At 52.3% G+C, this 17,864-nt stretch overlaps 1 protein-coding gene across 2 annotated transcripts in view; it reads right to left on the bottom strand.

The window, feature by feature from the left end:
- The window catches only part of LOC144931651 (cyclic AMP-dependent transcription factor ATF-7-like), a 28,597-nt gene that overhangs the window by 8,875 nt on the left and 1,858 nt on the right, over nucleotides 1-17,864 (bottom strand). Inside the window, exons 2-7 of one of the 2 annotated variants that reach the window (XM_078855767.1) lie at nucleotides 16,550-16,629; nucleotides 16,043-16,139; nucleotides 15,116-15,243; nucleotides 13,631-13,765; nucleotides 9,131-9,300; nucleotides 669-810 (exon numbers count right to left, since the gene is read on the bottom strand). In XM_078855767.1, the coding sequence (XP_078711893.1) occupies nucleotides 669-810; nucleotides 9,131-9,300; nucleotides 13,631-13,765; nucleotides 15,116-15,243; nucleotides 16,043-16,139; nucleotides 16,550-16,600 (723 nt within the window). In that variant the 5' untranslated portion in view covers nucleotides 16,601-16,629. Of the gene's footprint in view, nucleotides 1-668; nucleotides 811-9,130; nucleotides 9,301-13,630; nucleotides 13,766-14,054; nucleotides 14,093-15,115; nucleotides 15,244-16,042; nucleotides 16,140-16,549; nucleotides 16,630-17,864 lie in introns of those variants that run through there. The other variant, XM_078855768.1, reaches the window with a different exon arrangement.

Here is a 17,864-nt window from a genome sequence, read left to right as displayed (position 1 = left end):
TTTTCTATCTACGTGACTTTACCGAAAGAACCATAGAATATGAATTCCTGCAGTCACGAAAGTTTGAAGTAAAAATTTAAGTCAAAATGTATATATGAGACCTTTTTGCCAGTATCCAAAATGATGGAAAAAAATTTAATGAGTCTTTACCCTATCTGGCAATAAAAAAAGGTGTTAAGATGTTCAAAGTTCAAATAGAAAACCTATTTCAAGGCATCAAGTCTGCATTAGCCACACATACTTGTGGCAAAACATACAAACAAACATCCTCTGATAATTATATGTGCCATTGTCTTTGAAACTGATGATGGCTTTGCCTCACCAGTGTTAGACCAGAGACCGCCACAAGGTGAACAGCGCAAAGGCAATACCAGTATCAAATTATGATTAGCTTTGGTTGAGCAGTTAGAGCTATGTGACATTTCGCCAGTATCAAGACGGTGGTGTTCGTATCTAATTGGCTGTTTGAACGTCATAACACCCGTTTTGTTGCCAGAAAGGGTTCAAGCCTATTCTTATATATGTTTTTTTCATCACGTCAACGGAGTTGTCTGTCCGCAATGAAGCCGTGTGTGAGTGAATAGAAAACACGGAGAAAGAGGCTGCCAGGCCACACTCTGCTGCCTGCGCCGCTTGCATCCCGGTGTCGTGACGGTGCCGTTGGGCACCTGGATGGCGATGGGCTGCTGCTCGGGGTAGGCGGCGGGCACGGGGAGCGTGGGGCTGGTGGCCGCGCTGGCCGGAAGAGACACCGACACCGCCTGGCCGTTGGACAGCTGCAGGATGACGGGCAGGGAACCCGGGATGGGCCTGTCAGGGGACGACGCGCGTACGTACGGATGAATGCAGCACAGACACACAGAACGTGAACCCAAACCTCTGGGGAAACCTCCTTGCCGAGAGCCAAATAGGACATTCGAATCAGAAAATGACCAGGAAACACATGGCAACAGTACAATTAAAGCAGGCTGGAAACAAATAGACGCTTGCAAAACACACAAAGGTGTGCAGCATTGCATGGACGAAAGCTTTTGTCGTTATCTGGATAGTCAGATCAAAATAACTGAATGTAGTAATTTAGACCACCGATTCAAAAGAGTTGAGATAGTGTGGCATTCAGTGATGAGCGCATTCAGTGACTGAATACGCTGAAATTATAAACGCAGTGTTGGCAGGCAAAGTATATTCTCTTCTAGTATCTGATTAGTGTGGGCAAGATTCTTATAAATTTTGCTTGTGGTCCATTTGCTGGTTTTGGGCCCTTAGACATGTACTTAGCAACTGTGAAAAAGCAACTTATATGTATGTATGTTGAACTTATTTCATACCATACGTAGCCAACCGCGCTAATCAGAGGTGTGGGCGGGATTGGTGTGGCATGGGTCTCATGTGACGCGGGTTTCTCGTGACGTGGCGCTTACGCGATGCATCTCTCGCAGAATGCCGTGTGTAATTCGTGCCATGTGTGTGTGTCTCGCGCCATGTGTGTGTGTCTCGCGCCATGTGTGTGTGACTCGTGCCATGTGTGTGTGTCTCGTGCCATGTGTGTGTGACTCGCGCCATGTGTGTGAGTCTCGCGCCATGTGTGTGTGTCTCGCGCCATGTGTGTGTCTCGCGCCATGTGTGTGTGACTCACGCCATGTGTGTGTGTCTCGTGCCATGTGTGTGTGTCTCGCGCCATGTGTGTGTGTCTCGTGCCATGTGTGTGTGTCTCGTGCCATGTGTGTGTGTCTCGCGCCATGTGTGTGTGTCTCGTGCCATGTGTGTGTGTCTCGCGCCATGTGTGTGTGTCTCGTGCCATGTGGGTGTGTCTCGCGCCATGTGTGTGTGTCTCGTGCCATGTGTGTGTGTCTCGCGCCATGTGTGTGTGTCTTGTGCCATGTGTGTGTCTCGCGCCATGTGTGTGTGACTCGCGCCATGTGTGTATGTCTCGCGCCATGTGTGTGTGTCTCGTGCCATGTGTGTGTGTCTCACGCCATGTGTGTGTGTCTCGTGCCATGTGTGTGTGTCTCATGCCATGTGTGTGTGTCTCGCGCCATGTGTGTGTGTCTCGCGCCATGTGTGTGTGACTCGCGCCATGTGTGTGTGTCTCTCGCCATGTGTGTGTGTCTCGTGCCATGTGTGTGTGTCTCGCGCCATGTGTGTGTGACTCGCGCCATGTGTGTGTGTCTCGCGCCATGTGTGTGTGTCTCGCGCCATGTGTGTGTGTCTCGCGCCATGTGTGTGTGTCTCGTGCCATGTGTGTGTGTCTCGCACCATGTGTGTGTGTCTCGTGCCATGTGTGTGTGTCTCGCGCCATGTGTGTGTGTCTCACGCCATGTGTGTGTGTCTCGCACCATGTGTGTGTGTCTCGCGCCATGTGTGTGTGTCTCACGCCGTGTGTGTGTGTCTCGCACCATGTGTGTGTGTCTCGTGCCATGAGTGTTTGTCTCACGCCATGTGTGTGTGTCTCGCACCATGTGTGTGTGTCTCACGCCGTGTGTGTGTGTCTCACGCCATGTGTGTGTGTCTCGCACCATGTGTGTGTGTCTCGCACCATGTGTGTGTGTCTCGTGCTATGTGTGTGTGTCTCGCGCCATGTGTGTGTGTCTCACGCCGTGTGTGTGTGTCTCGCACCATGTGTGTGTGTCTCACGCCGTGTGTGTGTGTCTCGCGCCATGTGTGTGTGTCTCACGCCATGTGTATGTGTCTCGTGCCATGTGTGTGTGTCTCGCACCATGTGTGTGTGTCTCACGCCATGTGTGTGTGTCTCGTGCCATAAGTGTGTGTCTCACGCCATGTGTGTGTGTCTCGCACCATGTGTGTGTGTCTCGCGCCATGTGTGTGTGTCTCACGCCGTGTGTGTGTGTCTCGCACCATGTGTGTGTGTCTCGTGCCATGAGTGTGTGTCTCACGCCATGTGTGTGTGTCTCGCACCATGTGTGTGTGTCTCACGCCGTGTGTGTGTGTCTCACGCCATGTGTGTGTGTCTCGCACCATGTGTGTGTGTCTCGCACCATGTGTGTGTGACTCGCGCCATGTGTGTGTGTCTCGCGCCATGTGTGTGTGTCTCACGCCGTGTGTGTGTGTCTCGTGCCACGTGTGTGTGTCTCGCGCCATGTGTGTGTGTCTCACGCCGTGTGTGTGTCTCGCGCCGTGTGTGTGTGTCTCGTGCCGTGTGTGTGTGTCTCGTGCCACGTGTGTGTGTCTCGCGTCATGTGTGTGTGTCTCACGCCATGTGTGTGTGTCTCGTGCCACGTGTGTGTGTCTCGTGCAATGTGTGTGTGTCTCACGCTATGTGTGTGTGTCTCGTGCCACGTGTGTGTGTCTCGCGTCATGTGTGTGTGTCTCACGCCATGTGTGTGTGTCTCGTGCCACGTGTGTGTGTCTCGTGCCATGTGTGTGTGTCTCACGCCATGTGTGCGTGTCTCGTGCCACGTGTGTGTGTCTCGCGTCATGTGTGTGTGTCTCGCGCCATGTGTGTGTGTCTCACGCAATGTGTGTGTGTCTCGCACCAGTGTGTGTGTCTCGTGCCATGTGTGTGTGTCTCGTGCCATGTGTGTGTGTCTCGTGCCATGTGTGTGTGACTCGTGCCATGTGTGTGTGTCTCACGCCATGTGTGTGTGTCTCGTGCCATGTGTGTGTGTCTCGCGCCATGTGTTTGTGTCTCGTGCCATGTGTGTGTGTCTCGTGCCATGTGTGTGTGTCTCGTGCCATGTGTGTGTGTCTCGTGCCATGTGTGTGTGTCTCACGCCATGTGTGTGTGTCTCGTGCCATGTGTGTGTGTCTCGTGCCATGTGTGTGTGTCTCACGCCGTGTGTGTGTGTCTCGCGCCATGTGTGTGTGTCTCGTGCCATGTGTGTGTGTCTCGTGCCATGTGTGTGTGTCTTGTGCCATGTGTGTGTGTCTCGTGCCATGTGTGTGTGTCTCACGCCATGTGTGTGTGTCTCGTGCCATGTGTGTGTGTCTCGTGCCGTGTGTGTGTGACTCGCGCCATGTTTGTGTGTCTCACGCCATGTGTGTGTGTCTCGTGCCATGTGTGTGTGTGTCTCGCGCCATGTGTGTGTGTCTCGCACCGTGTGTGTGTGACTCGCGCCATGTGTGTGTGTCTCGCGCCATGTGTATGTGTCTCGCGCCATCTGTGTGTGACTCGCGCCATGTGTGTGTGTCTCGTGCCATGTGTGTGTGTCTCGCGCCGTGTGTGTGTGTCTCGCGCCGTGTGTGTGTGTCTCGTGCCATGTGTGTGTGTCTCGCGCCATGTGTGTGTGTCTCGTGCCATGTGTGTGTGTCTCGCGCCGTGTGTGTGTCTCGTGCCATGTGTGTGTGTCTCGTGCCATGTGTGTGTGTCTCACGCCATGTGTGTGTGTCTCGCGCCATGTGTGTGTGTCTCGCGCCGTGTGTGTGTGTCTCGCGCCATCTGTGTGTGTCTCGTGCCATGTGTGTGTGTCTCACGCCATGTGTGTGTGTGTCTCACGCCATGTGTGTGTGTCTCGCGCCGTGTGTGTGTGACTCGCGCCATGTGTGTGTGTCTCACGCCATGTGTGTGTGTCTCGTGCCATGTGCGTGTGTGTCTCGTGCCATGTGTGTGTGTCTCGCGCCATGTGTGTGTGTCTCACGCCATGCGTGTGTGTCTCGCGCCATGTGTGTGTGTCTCGCGCCGTGTGTGTGTGTCTCACGCCGTGCGTGTGTGTCTCGCGCCATGTGTGTGTGTCTCGCGCCATGTGTGTGTGTCTCGCGCCATGTGTGTGTGTCTCGCGCCATGTGTGTGTGTCTCGCGCCGTGTGTGTGTGTCTCACGCCGTGTGTGTGTGTCTCGCGCCATGTGTGTGTGTCTCGCGCCGTGTGTGTGTGTCTCACGCCGTGTGTGTGTGTCTCGCGCCATGTGTGTGTGTCTCGTGCCATGTGTGTGTGTCTCGCGCCATGTGTGTGTGTCTCGTGCCATGTGTGTGTGTCTCGAGCCATGTGTGTGTGTCTCGTGCCATGTGTGTGTGTGACTCGTGCCATGTGTGTGTGTCTCGTGCCATGTGTGTGTGTCTCGCGCCATGTGTGTGTGTCTCGCGCCATGTGTGTGTGTCTCGCGCCATGTGTGTGTGTCTCGCGCCGTGTGTGTGTGTCTCACGCCATGTGTGTGTGTCTCGCGCCATGTGTGTGTGTCTCGCGCCGTGTGTGTGTGTCTCACGCCATGTGTGTGTGTCTCGTGCCATGTGTGTGTGTCTCGTGCCATGTGTGTGTGTCTCACGCCGTGTGTGTGTGTCTCGCGCCATGTGTGTGTGTCTCGTGCCATGTGTGTGTGTCTCGTGCCATGTGTGTGTGTCTCGTGCCATGTGTGTGTGTCTCACGCCGTGTGTGTGTGTCTCGCGCCATGTGTGTGTGTCTCGTGCCATGTGTGTGTGTCTCGTGCCATGTGTGTGTGTCTTGTGCCATGTGTGTGTGTCTCGTGCCATGTGTGTGTGTCTCACGCCATGTGTGTGTGTCTCGTGCCATGTGTGTGTGTCTCGTGCCGTGTGTGTGTGACTCGCGCCATGTTTGTGTGTCTCACGCCATGTGTGTGTGTCTCGTGCCATGTGTGTGTGTGTCTCGCGCCATGTGTGTGTGTCTCGCACCGTGTGTGTGTGACTCGCGCCATGTGTGTGTGTCTCGTGCCATGTGTGTGTGTCTCGTGCCATGTGTGTGTGACTCGTGCCATGTGTGTGTGTCTCACGCCATGTGTGTGTGTCTCGTGCCATGTGTGTGTGTCTCGCGCCATGTGTTTGTGTCTCGTGCCATGTGTGTGTGTCTCGTGCCATGTGTGTGTGTCTCGTGCCATGTGTGTGTGTCTCGTGCCATGTGTGTGTGTCTCACGCCATGTGTGTGTGTCTCGTGCCATGTGTGTGTGTCTCGTGCCATGTGTGTGTGTCTCACGCCGTGTGTGTGTGTCTCGCGCCATGTGTGTGTGTCTCGTGCCATGTGTGTGTGTCTCGTGCCATGTGTGTGTGTCTTGTGCCATGTGTGTGTGTCTCGTGCCATGTGTGTGTGTCTCACGCCATGTGTGTGTGTCTCGTGCCATGTGTGTGTGTCTCGTGCCGTGTGTGTGTGACTCGCGCCATGTTTGTGTGTCTCACGCCATGTGTGTGTGTCTCGTGCCATGTGTGTGTGTGTCTCGCGCCATGTGTGTGTCTCGCACCGTGTGTGTGTGACTCGCGCCATGTGTGTGTGTCTCGCGCCATGTGTATGTGTCTCGCGCCATCTGTGTGTGACTCGCGCCATGTGTGTGTGTCTCGTGCCATGTGTGTGTGTCTCGCGCCGTGTGTGTGTGTCTCGCGCCGTGTGTGTGTGTCTCGTGCCATGTGTGTGTGTCTCGCGCCATGTGTGTGTGTCTCGTGCCATGTGTGTGTGTCTCGCGCCGTGTGTGTGTCTCGTGCCATGTGTGTGTGTCTCGTGCCATGTGTGTGTGTCTCACGCCATGTGTGTGTGTCTCGCGCCATGTGTGTGTGTCTCGCGCCGTGTGTGTGTGTCTCGCGCCATCTGTGTGTGTCTCGTGCCATGTGTGTGTGTCTCACGCCATGTGTGTGTGTGTCTCACGCCATGTGTGTGTGTCTCGCGCCGTGTGTGTGTGACTCGCGCCATGTGTGTGTGTCTCACGCCATGTGTGTGTGTCTCGTGCCATGTGCGTGTGTGTCTCGTGCCATGTGTGTGTGTCTCGCGCCATGTGTGTGTGTCTCACGCCATGCGTGTGTGTCTCGCGCCATGTGTGTGTGTCTCGCGCCGTGTGTGTGTGTCTCACGCCGTGCGTGTGTGTCTCGCGCCATGTGTGTGTGTCTCGCGCCATGTGTGTGTGTCTCGCGCCATGTGTGTGTGTCTCGCGCCATGTGTGTGTGTCTCGCGCCGTGTGTGTGTGTCTCACGCCGTGTGTGTGTGTCTCGCGCCATGTGTGTGTGTCTCGCGCCGTGTGTGTGTGTCTCACGCCGTGTGTGTGTGTCTCGCGCCATGTGTGTGTGTCTCGTGCCATGTGTGTGTGTCTCGCGCCATGTGTGTGTGTCTCGTGCCATGTGTGTGTGTCTCGAGCCATGTGTGTGTGTCTCGTGCCATGTGTGTGTGTGACTCGTGCCATGTGTGTGTGTCTCGTGCCATGTGTGTGTGTCTCGCGCCATGTGTGTGTGTCTCGCGCCATGTGTGTGTGTCTCGCGCCATGTGTGTGTGTCTCGCGCCGTGTGTGTGTGTCTCACGCCATGTGTGTGTGTCTCGCGCCATGTGTGTGTGTCTCGCGCCGTGTGTGTGTGTCTCATGCCGTGTGTGTGTGTCTCGCGCCATGTGTGTGTCTCGTGCCATGTGTGTGTGTCTCGCGCCATGTGTGTGTGTCTCGTGCCATGTGTGTGTGTCTCGAGCCATGTGTGTGTGTCTCGTGCCATGTGTGTGTGTGACTCGTGCCATGTGTGTGTGTCTCGTGCCATGTGTGTGTGTCTCGCGCCATGTGTGTGTGTCTCGTGCCATGTGTGTGTGTCTCGCGCCATGTGTGTGTGTCTCGCGCCGTGTGTGTGTGTCTCGCGCCATGTGTGTGTGTCTCGTGCCATGTGTGTGTGTCTCGTGCCATGTGTGTGTGTCTCGTGCCATGTGTGTGTGTCTCGTGCCATGTGTGTGTGTCTCGTGCCATGTGTGTGTGTCTCGCGCCATGTGTGTGTGTCTCGCGCCATGTGTGTGTGTGTCTCGTGGCATGTGTGTGTGTCTCACGCCATGTGTGTGTGTCTCGCGCCATGTGTGTGTGTCTCGTGCCATGTGTGTGTGTCTCGTGCCATGTGTGTGTGTCTCGCGCCATGTGTGTGTGTCTCGCGCCATGTGTGTGTGTGTCTCGTGGCATGTGTGTGTGTCTCACGCCATGTGTGTGTGTCTCGCGCCATGTGTGTGTGTCTCGTGCCATGTGTGTGTGTGTCTCGTGCCATGAGTGTGTGTCTCGTGGCATGTGTGTGTGTCTCGCGCCATGTGTGTGTGTCTCGTGCCATGTGTGTGTGTCTCGCGTCGTGTGTGTGTGTCTCGCGCCGTGTGTGTGTGTCTCGTGCCATGTGTGTGTGTCTCGCGCCATGTGTGTGTGTCTCGTGCCATGTGTGTGTGTCTCCTGCCATGTGTGTGTGTCTCACGCCATGTGTGTGTGTCTCGCGCCATGTGTGTGTGTCTCGCGCCGTGTGTGTGTGTCTCGCGCCATCTGTGTGTGTCTCGTGCCATGTGTGTGTGTCTCACGCCATGTGTGTGTGTGTCTCACGCCATGTGTGTGTGTCTCGCGCCGTGTGTGTGTGACTCGCGCCATGTGTGTGTGTCTCGCGCCATGTGTGTGTGTCTCGTGCCATGTGTGTGTGTGTCTCGTGCCATGTGTGTGTGTCTCGCGCCATGTGTGTGTGTGTCTCGCGCCGTGTGTGTGTCTCACGCCGTGCGTGTGTGTCTCGCGCCATGTGTGTGTGTCTCGTGCCATGTGTGTGTGTCTCGCGCCATGTGTGTGTGTCTCGCGCCATGTGTGTGTGTCTCGCGCCATGTGTGTGTGTCTCGCGCCGTGTGTGTGTGTCTCACGCCGTGTGTGTGTGTCTCGCGCCATGTGTGTGTCTCGTGCCATGTGTGTGTGTCTCGCGCCTTGTGTGTGTGTCTCGTGCCATGTGTGTGTGTCTCGTGCCATGTGTGTGTGTCTCACGCCATGTGTGTGTGTCTCGTGCCATGTGTGTGTGTCTCGTGCCATGTGTGTGTGTGTCTCGTGGCATGTGTGTGTGTCTCACGCCATGTGTGTGTGTCTCACGCCATGTGTGTGTGTCTCGCGCCATGTGTGTGTGTGTCTCGTGCCATGAGTGTGTCTCGTGGCATGTGTGTGTGTCTCGTGCCATGTGTGTGTGTCTCGCACCATGTGTGTGTGTCTCGCGCCATGTGTGTGTGTCTCGTGCCATGTGTGTGTGTCTCGTGCCATGTGTGTGTGTCTCGTGCCATGTGTGTGTGTCTCGCGCCATGTGTGTGTGTCTCGCACCATGTGTGTGTGTCTCGCGCCATGTGTGTGTGTCTTGTGCCATGTGTGTGTGTCTCGCGCCATGTGTGTGTGTCTCGTGCCGTGTGTGTGTGTCTCGTGCCGTGTGTGTGTGTCTCGTGCCGTGTGTGTGTGTCTCGCGCCATGTGTGTGTGTCTCGTATGACAACGGTTCTTACGCAACATGCTGCTGGTGGGCAGAGGGAGCCTGGATGATGACGGAGGGCGAATTTGGCGAAGGCGTCGTCTGCTGGATCACCATGCTGGGGCTGCGCGTGGGGTTCGGCAGCAGCAGGGAGGATGGGCGCAGGGGCAGCGCCACCTCGGAGACCACAGGGAACGCAGCCTCCTGCGTTGTGCGCGCACGGTCATTCACCCGTCATTCACATGAGCACATTTATGTGCGTTAACGTAACAGGTGTGAGTAGTGAAATACGCGGTGCGCACAGTCAACCGAGGGCAACTGAGGGCAAACAGGCGCGCGTGAGGTTTGCGCGGACAAACCGCCAGTTGTAAGGGGCGAAGCAGGTGCAAACGGGGTCGACCGGTTGTGCACGTTGAGACCGGAGGTGTTGCCAGGGAGACGGGAGATGAGGGTTAATTGATGGGCCGACAGGCGCCAGCCTGGCGAGAGCTTAAAGAAACGCGTGAGAGGTCTCGGATAATTAGCAGAGGCATATGAGGGCGTGTGCGTGAGCGGAGCGGGGAGTTGTTGCCGGGGACCAAGAGTGAAGACATCTCGCCGCTGCCGCTCCAGCCAAACGGGACCTCAAGCCTGACGCCGTCGCCGGGCGGGTGTTGGCTGATCCCTTGCCCTGGACAGACGGGTGAGCGGGTTTGAGGGAGCGTAGGTGACGGCAGCGGTGGAGATGTAGAGTCGCTGTGTGTGAAGAAGCTGTGTGTGGAGATGCTGTGTGGTGAGACGCTGTGTGGGGAGTCGCTGTGTGGGGAGACGCTGTGTGTGAGACGCTGTGTGTGGAGTCGCTGTGTGTGAGACGCTGTGTGTGAGATGCTGTGTGCGGAGACGCTGTGTGTGGAGTCACTGTGTACGAAGACGCTGTGTGTGAGACGCTGTGTGCGAAGACGCTGTGTGTGAGACGCTGTGTGTGAGACGCTGTGTGTGAGACGCTGTGTGTGGAGACGCTGTGTGTGGAGACGCTGAGAGACGCTGTGTGGGAAGACGCTGTGTGCGGAGACGCTGTGTGTGGAGACACTGTGTGTGAGACGCTGTGAGCGGAGACGCTGTGTGTGGAGATGCTGTGTGTGGAGACGCTGTGTGTGAGACGCTGTGAGCGGAGACGCTGTGTGTGGAGACACTGTGTGTGGAGACGCTGTGTGTGAGACGCTGTGAGCGGAGACGCTGTGTGTGGAGACGCTGTGTGCGGAGACGCTGTGTGTGGAGACGCTGTGTGCGGAGACGCTGTGTGTGAGACGCTGTGTGTGGAGACTCTGTGTGGGGAGACGCTGTGTGGGGAGACGCTGTGTGTGGAGACGCTGTGTGTGGAGACGCTGTGTGTGGAGACGCTGTGTGTGGAGACGCTGTGTGTGGAGACGCTGTGTGGGGAGACGCTGTGTGGGGAGACGCTGTGTGTGAGACGCTGTGTGTGTAGATGCTGTGTGTGGAGACGCTGTGTGGGGAGACGCTGTGTGGGGAGACGCTGTGTGGGGAGACGCTGTGTGTGAGACGCTGTGTGTGTAGATGCTGTGTGTGGAGACGCTGTGTGGGGAGACGCTGTGTGGGGAGATGCTGTGTGGAGACGCTGTGTGGGGAGACGCTGTGTGTGGAGACGCTGTGTGTGAGACGCTGTGTGTGAGACGCTGTGTGCGGAGACGCTGTGTGCGGAGACGCAGTGTGCGGAGTCGCTGAGAGCAGAGTTGCTGAGTGCAGGATAAGCGAGGTGAAAGGTAGATAAGAGTGGGGAGAAGTTACCGCATAGATAGTTATAGGAGTGCCTACAATTGGTGCAAGAATAGGTGAATAAAGTGTAAGCAGGTGACTTGTTACCACGTGTTGGTGTGAGTAATTGTTGAAGACACTACACAGGTAGAAGCTGAACATAGGGCACAGCTTATATCAGCGCAGTTCTCTTACGAGGAACGCATCCTTTCGTTACATTTGTGGGGTGAAGGCGATGGGCAACCTCTGATTCAAGCACACAATGGATATTAGCACACCTGGCTTTCATGGGTATGCTTGTGTAGCGACATCGCGAATGTCACTGTGTGGTGCCAGCCCTAGAGAGGCACGGCATGCGATGTACTAATAATAATATAATAATAATACAATTTATAACGAGCGTAAATTTGCGGACGTAACGGCCGCAACTCAGAGGCGCGGAGCCAAGCTCAGAGTCGCTCGAAAGCACGTGGTTATAGAGGTGAGTTTTTAAGTGTCTCTTGAAGGAGGCGATTGAGGTGATGCTGCGAATGTGCAGAGGGATAGTGTTCCAGACTGTTGGGGCTGCCACCGAGAAGCGGCGCATAGACATGACCATCCTGGATCTTGTTATCAAGAGGAGGTCGTGAGTCGCGCTGCGCAGGCATCTGCCGTGTGCTGAGCTGCAAGTCGTCAATAGTGAAGAAAGGTACGGCGGACAGGCAGATGTGAAGGCATTGTGGCAGAGGCAGGTGATCTTGTATATGACCCTACTGGCGATGGGTAGCCAGTTGAGGGCACGGAGACAGGCTAGTGAGTCGAGACGGGGATGAGGGTGGGCAATGACGATGCATGCCAGGTTGTTTTGTAGTCTTTGAAGTTTTTTTAGTTTGCCAGTGGAGGACCGGACTAGGACGGAGTTGCAATAGTCGAGGCGAGACCCAACTATGCAACATGCCAATGTGTTGGCAATTTCAGTAGAGATGAGAGGACGTAGGTGTCTGAGAGCCTTCAGGTGAAAGTTACATGAACTGATGATATGATTGGTTTGACGGTCGAAGGATAAAGTTGAATCTAGGATGACACCGAGGTAGCTGAAGTGATCGGTGAACCTGATGCTGTGACTCACATCACGGACATCACGTATGTAGCGACATCGTGAATGTCACTGAGTAATGCCGGCTCTAGCGAGGCACGGCGTGTGATGCATTGTCATCGCGGACACCCCGTAGGTGGGTGTAGTACCAGCCCTAGAGGGGGCTCAGTGAGCGCTGGGATAGCGCTCATTGGCACCACGCGTGGTGTGCAGTGCTGACCCCTACAGGAGGGAGTGTGAGAGTGTCAGCCAGGGGATGAGGTTACCCGAGGCCATGGCACTCTGGTTGACCCTGGAAGGCACGTGACAAGTAAGATCTACACAGGGGCCCCAGGTGGGGGCTAGGGGGTGGTCACGTGTCAGGATGAGATCCTACGGGAAGGGTCGAGAAACAGCAAGAGGATTCTCGAAGGTGGTTGTGGCCAAGGGCGGGGCCAGCCACGACCCGGGAGGATATAAACCGGGGTCCCCACAGGGACCGGGGTTCAGCATTGCTGTGGTCATCTGAAGATCTACGATCTACGTTCTACGTCCAAGAAGAAGTCACCAACACGTGGACGAGGACCGAAGCCTGGGTCCTGTCCGTTGTAGCTACTCACAGTGACTAGCGTAGTTAGCCAGGTGGTCCACCACCACAGGTTATCTGGTGAAGGGGCAGTAACCCCTTTGTGTTAATGTGTTGGTATTCATAAATATGTGTTGTCTCCAAAGAGTACGTCCGCGACTCAGTTGAATCCACTACACTTGCATTACATTCTAGGAAGCTTGTACAGCCCTTTGTAAATTCACATTGAATGTCTGCCATTGGAGTCGTTTGACCACTCTTCACCACGCTAGCCAGTGTGGGTCGGTGAGAGAGGAGTACCCAAGACTGATACTGATATCGCTCACAACTAATGATAGCCATAGTCAGGAATCAAACTCAGCTCACCGACTTCCATGCAATAACAAGCACAACATGCTCCTACAGTGGTCGTGATGCTTGGTAGCGCTGGATGTCTTGACCTCACCAGTATTCTTATATTCTATTTATGTATTTGTATTTTGAGCTATTTAGCTCTTTTTCAGAAGGGACTTGGCCACAAATGGCAGGTCAACAAAGTGGCTTATCACATGAACCTCATGGCGGGACCCCGGGGTCCCCATAAGCCCCCGGCTCTCGCATAAACTGTGTTGTGACGTAATTTTATGTCTGTTAAAGGCGAACGATATGGCAATATATTCCTCTCGACGAGCTCTACACGATGCGCTAATCAAAGTTTAAAAGTTTAGTTTCTTCTGCACATTCATCCTCGCTGCTGCGCTTGGACGACATGACAACAGATTGATCTGTGCCAGGTGGGTTGCGGCGTTTATGTGCGCGGTGGGACAGAGTCGCCAAAATTGTATTAATTAATTACGATTTTGACTTCCGTTTATTCGGGACCCCGGCGTTCCGCCATAAGGTTCATATGCAAATTTATAGTAGCAACATACTCTGAACGCCTGTTGATTCTAAATGTGGAGCGAAAAACCGGAGGACCTGGAGAAAGATCCACGCAACCGCGGGGAGAACATGCAAACTCGAGATATACAGGCGTCAGGGTCGGGATCGAACCTACGAACTCCTCCATTTCAGGCGAGGGAGTTAACATCTCGCCACCGTGGCGCCCCATACTTCCTCCTGCCGTGCAGTGCCGCCACCCCACCCTCCCCCACCACATTCACCTTCTTGTTGCTGCTGCCGGCGCTGGGCTCAGGCTGGGTGGAGGAGGTGCAGGGCTGCGAGGTTTCCATAGCCACGTGCTCCCCATCCTTGCTGCTCGCCTCGGCCAGGCTGGGGGCAGGCAGCCCCAGCACGAGCTGCGCAGACCGGCTCGAGGAATTACTACAAACTATTTTTAAAATATATATTTTATTTTACCAGGTAAGGCCCACTGGGCTATGTAGCTTTTTTTCAGAAGCGACCTGGCCACAAATTACAGCGCCACGAAGTGGCTTATCACCATGTGGAAATGTATAGCAGCCAGATACTCTAAATTCATGTTTTTAAATGTGGAGGGAAAAATAAAAAAAGATTACGACAACGACAAGAATGAAGAGGCAACCCAAAAAACGATGAGCTCTCATTGTCGTGGATATACGTACGTACCTGAGCCGTGCGGCACGGGCTGTCTGACAAGATCATCAGCATCGTCAACCCACTGCTGAATGAAGGACTCCCCAAGCCGTCGGCATGACAAACGTTTACAGCCTCATTAACAATTAAACAAAAGGTATTGAATGGGGCAGCGGGCCCTATACCTCTTCTTCCCTGACCTTTCGTGTGGTTCCGTTGCACCGGAATGTATTACCGTGGATTCTCTATAACCCGCCACTGGAATATTTCGGCGTGTTTTACCGGGCTCGCGTTTTGTTGTAATAAAAACGTATATAAAAAAAACGTATATAAAAAAAACGTTAAAAAATATTTTAATCCAATTCTATAGCAACATTTTTGACCGTAGCTTTAACGTTTTTTTTCTCATTTAAGGAGCTTCAAACGCGCAGTCAGCCTAGGACACACAGTCTGGGTCCACGTCTACAAGAGCTGATGTCGACGTGCGTCTTCCCTTCCAATTAGTCACGATGGAAATCTTTTTTTTTATGAAAACATTAACAAAATTGTATCAGATTCATCGACGTTGCACGAATACATTTATAATTTACGGATAAGAGAATTCGCCAAAGTTATTCACAGTGACGATAGACAATGTTTCTCGGAAATTGGATTTAAGAAATAAAGGCATATATATAGGTGGAGAAAGTGTTAGTCATCTCAGATGTGCTGATGACATTGTTACTGTAACAACCAATGGAAAAATGAAATATAGCACAGGAAATGTCAGAAGAACTGAATAAAGTTGGCTGCAAAGTGGGGCTCAAACATGAGCGAAACAAAACTTGTGCATAAGTTCACTAAACAACTGAAGATATCAGTTGGAGAAACGACTAGAAGTAGCCTATAGGCTCCCATATAAAGTACCCTGGTGACAGTACACTGGTGATGAATGCTTACTGACAATGTGTTTTATGAGCAATGTTGACTTTGTGAACATTGAACGACAGTGTTTGAGCATGGCAATGGCGATGAAATTATTCTAAAGGTGGTGGTTGACGGCGGAAACTGATTATGATGGAGGCAACAAAATCAGAGGGGTATAAACACCCCACCTTTTTGTCCTCTTCCTCTTGAGCCTTCTTAAACTCATGCTCCAGCTTATCAAAGGGGCTTGCGAGCTCATGGAAAAGGCCGACTTCTTCACAGTTCTTCAAGAATCGAGTCGGGGTCGGAGTCTGGTCTGCACGGGAGACAAGGAAGATGGGAGCACTCTTGTGTACTTGGTGAAAATGAAAAGGAACACAATAATGTGTCTGAAGAAGAAAGTTTTCAATCAGTGTATACTGCCAGCTCTGACATACGAATCAGAAACATGGAACGACAAATGAAATGAGACAAAAGCTCAAAAGCCAACAAAGCATGGACAAAATGCACGCTTGGAATGACACAGACAGAAAAAGTAACGAGTGGATCAGGGAACAAACACAAATCAAAAGCATAATGACAGTTCAGAAAGTAAAAAGGCTTGGGCAGGAAGCACCGTGAGATGGGATGATGGCCAACGAACCAGGCTGATGATGGAATTTCGGCCAAAGGAGAGAACGCATCCAAGAGGATGACCATCGTAGATAAGGGGTGATGAGATCAGTTCATGTGCAGGAGTGAAATGGTAGCACAGGGTTGTGCGCGACGGGGAACAGCGTGGAGAGGCCTTCATGCAGCTGTATCTAGTAGAGCAGTGTGTTCATTGCACGGCCCGCGGGCCACTGACGGCCTCTGGTGGCCTTTAGCGTGGACCCTGACGTGCAGCCCCCGACAATATACAAATGTGAAAAACCCCATCATGCTGTCAAAACCAATGGTTTCAAATGTGTGGCGGCCCTCCCACTGAAATCTTATTGGTGACAATGACCACCCCCTGAAAATTTATGAAGGACACTGTTGTAGACACTTTTTAGGTAAACAAGCGAAATAATAATCATCGTGAGGATCACAGAAATAAAACTGCTGACGGCGCTGCTCGGAGAACAGCGACTCACCAGCAACGACGAGGGCATCACTCTTGGGTGGCCCAAACTTGAGAGTCATCTCATGCTTGTGTTTGTGCACGGACAGATGGTCTTCGTTAGTGAAGCTCTGCAGAGAAAAACAACAACAACAAAGTGTGAGCCTCGTTTTTTGTGTACACATATATGTACGAGGTAAGTACACATCATCAAACACACGTTGGGCAAGAGATAATTTTCACCGGTGGGCCTTGAGCCACTGGTGGAAGATCTGTATGGAAGGGGGTCTTCCTCTCCATTGGAAACTGCAAAATTAGCTTGCCAATCAAATAGAACCCGTCTCAAAAGATGGTGCTCACTTTTTTTCTAAATTTGCCTCCGCAACGAGGAACTTGATTTATTTAAGAAGCCAATGGCAAATGAGTCGTACTTAAAACACTGAGAATTGTAACGTTACAGCAAGGTAGTGAGTGCTGGAGTGCTGTTAATGGACATGGAGGTACCCTGTTCCGTAGTGAGATGAGGTGAGTCATGTGTTACCTGCCCACAGCCTGGCACGTTGCACACAAATGGCTTGTCATCTTCACTCATTTTTACCCCGTGCACTTTTACCCTGACACCTGAAAAAAATACAAACCATATGAAGACAATGGCAAATCAAGTAAACACCACACAATAAAAAATACAATGTTGAATTTTCCTTGAAAAAACAATCATCCAAAAATCAACGATAATGTTAACCAGCTGTAACTAAAATTGAATTGCCACTTGTTTTGCCAAGGAAAGCCTCGTTGAGTTGTAAAAAAAAATCCGGGTGGGTCTTTGCCAACTTTTCGCAGTAGGTGGCGATGTTGCCATATGCGTAATCCCAAGAGTGAGGATGTTTTCCTCTTCGATTCGTTCTTAAAGTGTGTTTTGCGTGTGCAAGAATGCGACAGTATCCAGGGACAACAGATACACCATATGAGGGGGACAACAAAAGTCTGCACAGATGTGTCCATGAACCCAATTGCTGTACTGCTATTTTCTCATCACCTCATAGCAAGTGGAGGGTATTCTTCTTGTTGGTGGTCCACAAGTGAATTATTCGAGCTAAAATGAAAGTGTTGTAATGAATAAGGTTTTAATAGCATGATTTATAATCGCTACATATATGGTAGTTCAACAAGGAGAACAATACCTCTGGGTTTTTTTTTCAGTTTGTAAATCTGCAGCATCCACCAAACCCTTGTTTTCGAAGAGTTGTTTGAAGTTAAGTTCATTTTGTTTCACCAGGTGAGTGCACAAGAGACCTGGATAGTCTAATTTTGCAAGTGATCTGGGGCATTCATCTGCCAGTAGAGGGTGATTACTGATTTGCATAGTGATTGTGAAAACAAAGCTGAATTACAGGGGTGCACTACTACTACCCTTGAATCAAAAGAAAGATGCACTGCAGTCATGTTTGCTCAAAACAAGTTGTCTAGTACCACTGTGGCCAGATACACACAAAAGAAGTGACATTTTTCTTAGCTTCCAATTTAAATCAGCACAATGGAAAAATAAGTGGATTATGCAACGAGCCACTGCTGCAAATGTGGTAATTTAGAAAGACCACCGCATAATCTATCTTTTGAAAAGGAGACCTGTGGTCTCAAAGGGCTCTTGCCTGGTTAAATTTTTTAAAAAATACTAGCGAAGCTATCATATGATAATAAAATATACAAACACACACTCCATAGAGACAATGCATATGACTGGCCTTGCACCTGATTGAATTCCACTCAATATGCTAATATTGGGACATTCGTCCCAGAATTACCACAAAATAGCATGATGCTTCACAATCCAGTTGAGAGTCTGCACTGGAGAAAGA

The sequence above is a fragment of the Lampetra fluviatilis genome, chromosome 4 (genome assembly GCF_964198595.1).
Source record: "Lampetra fluviatilis chromosome 4, kcLamFluv1.1, whole genome shotgun sequence".
In the NCBI taxonomy this organism is placed as follows: domain Eukaryota; kingdom Metazoa; phylum Chordata; class Hyperoartia; order Petromyzontiformes; family Petromyzontidae; genus Lampetra; species Lampetra fluviatilis.
This window is presented reverse-complemented; position numbering and strand designations above follow the sequence as displayed.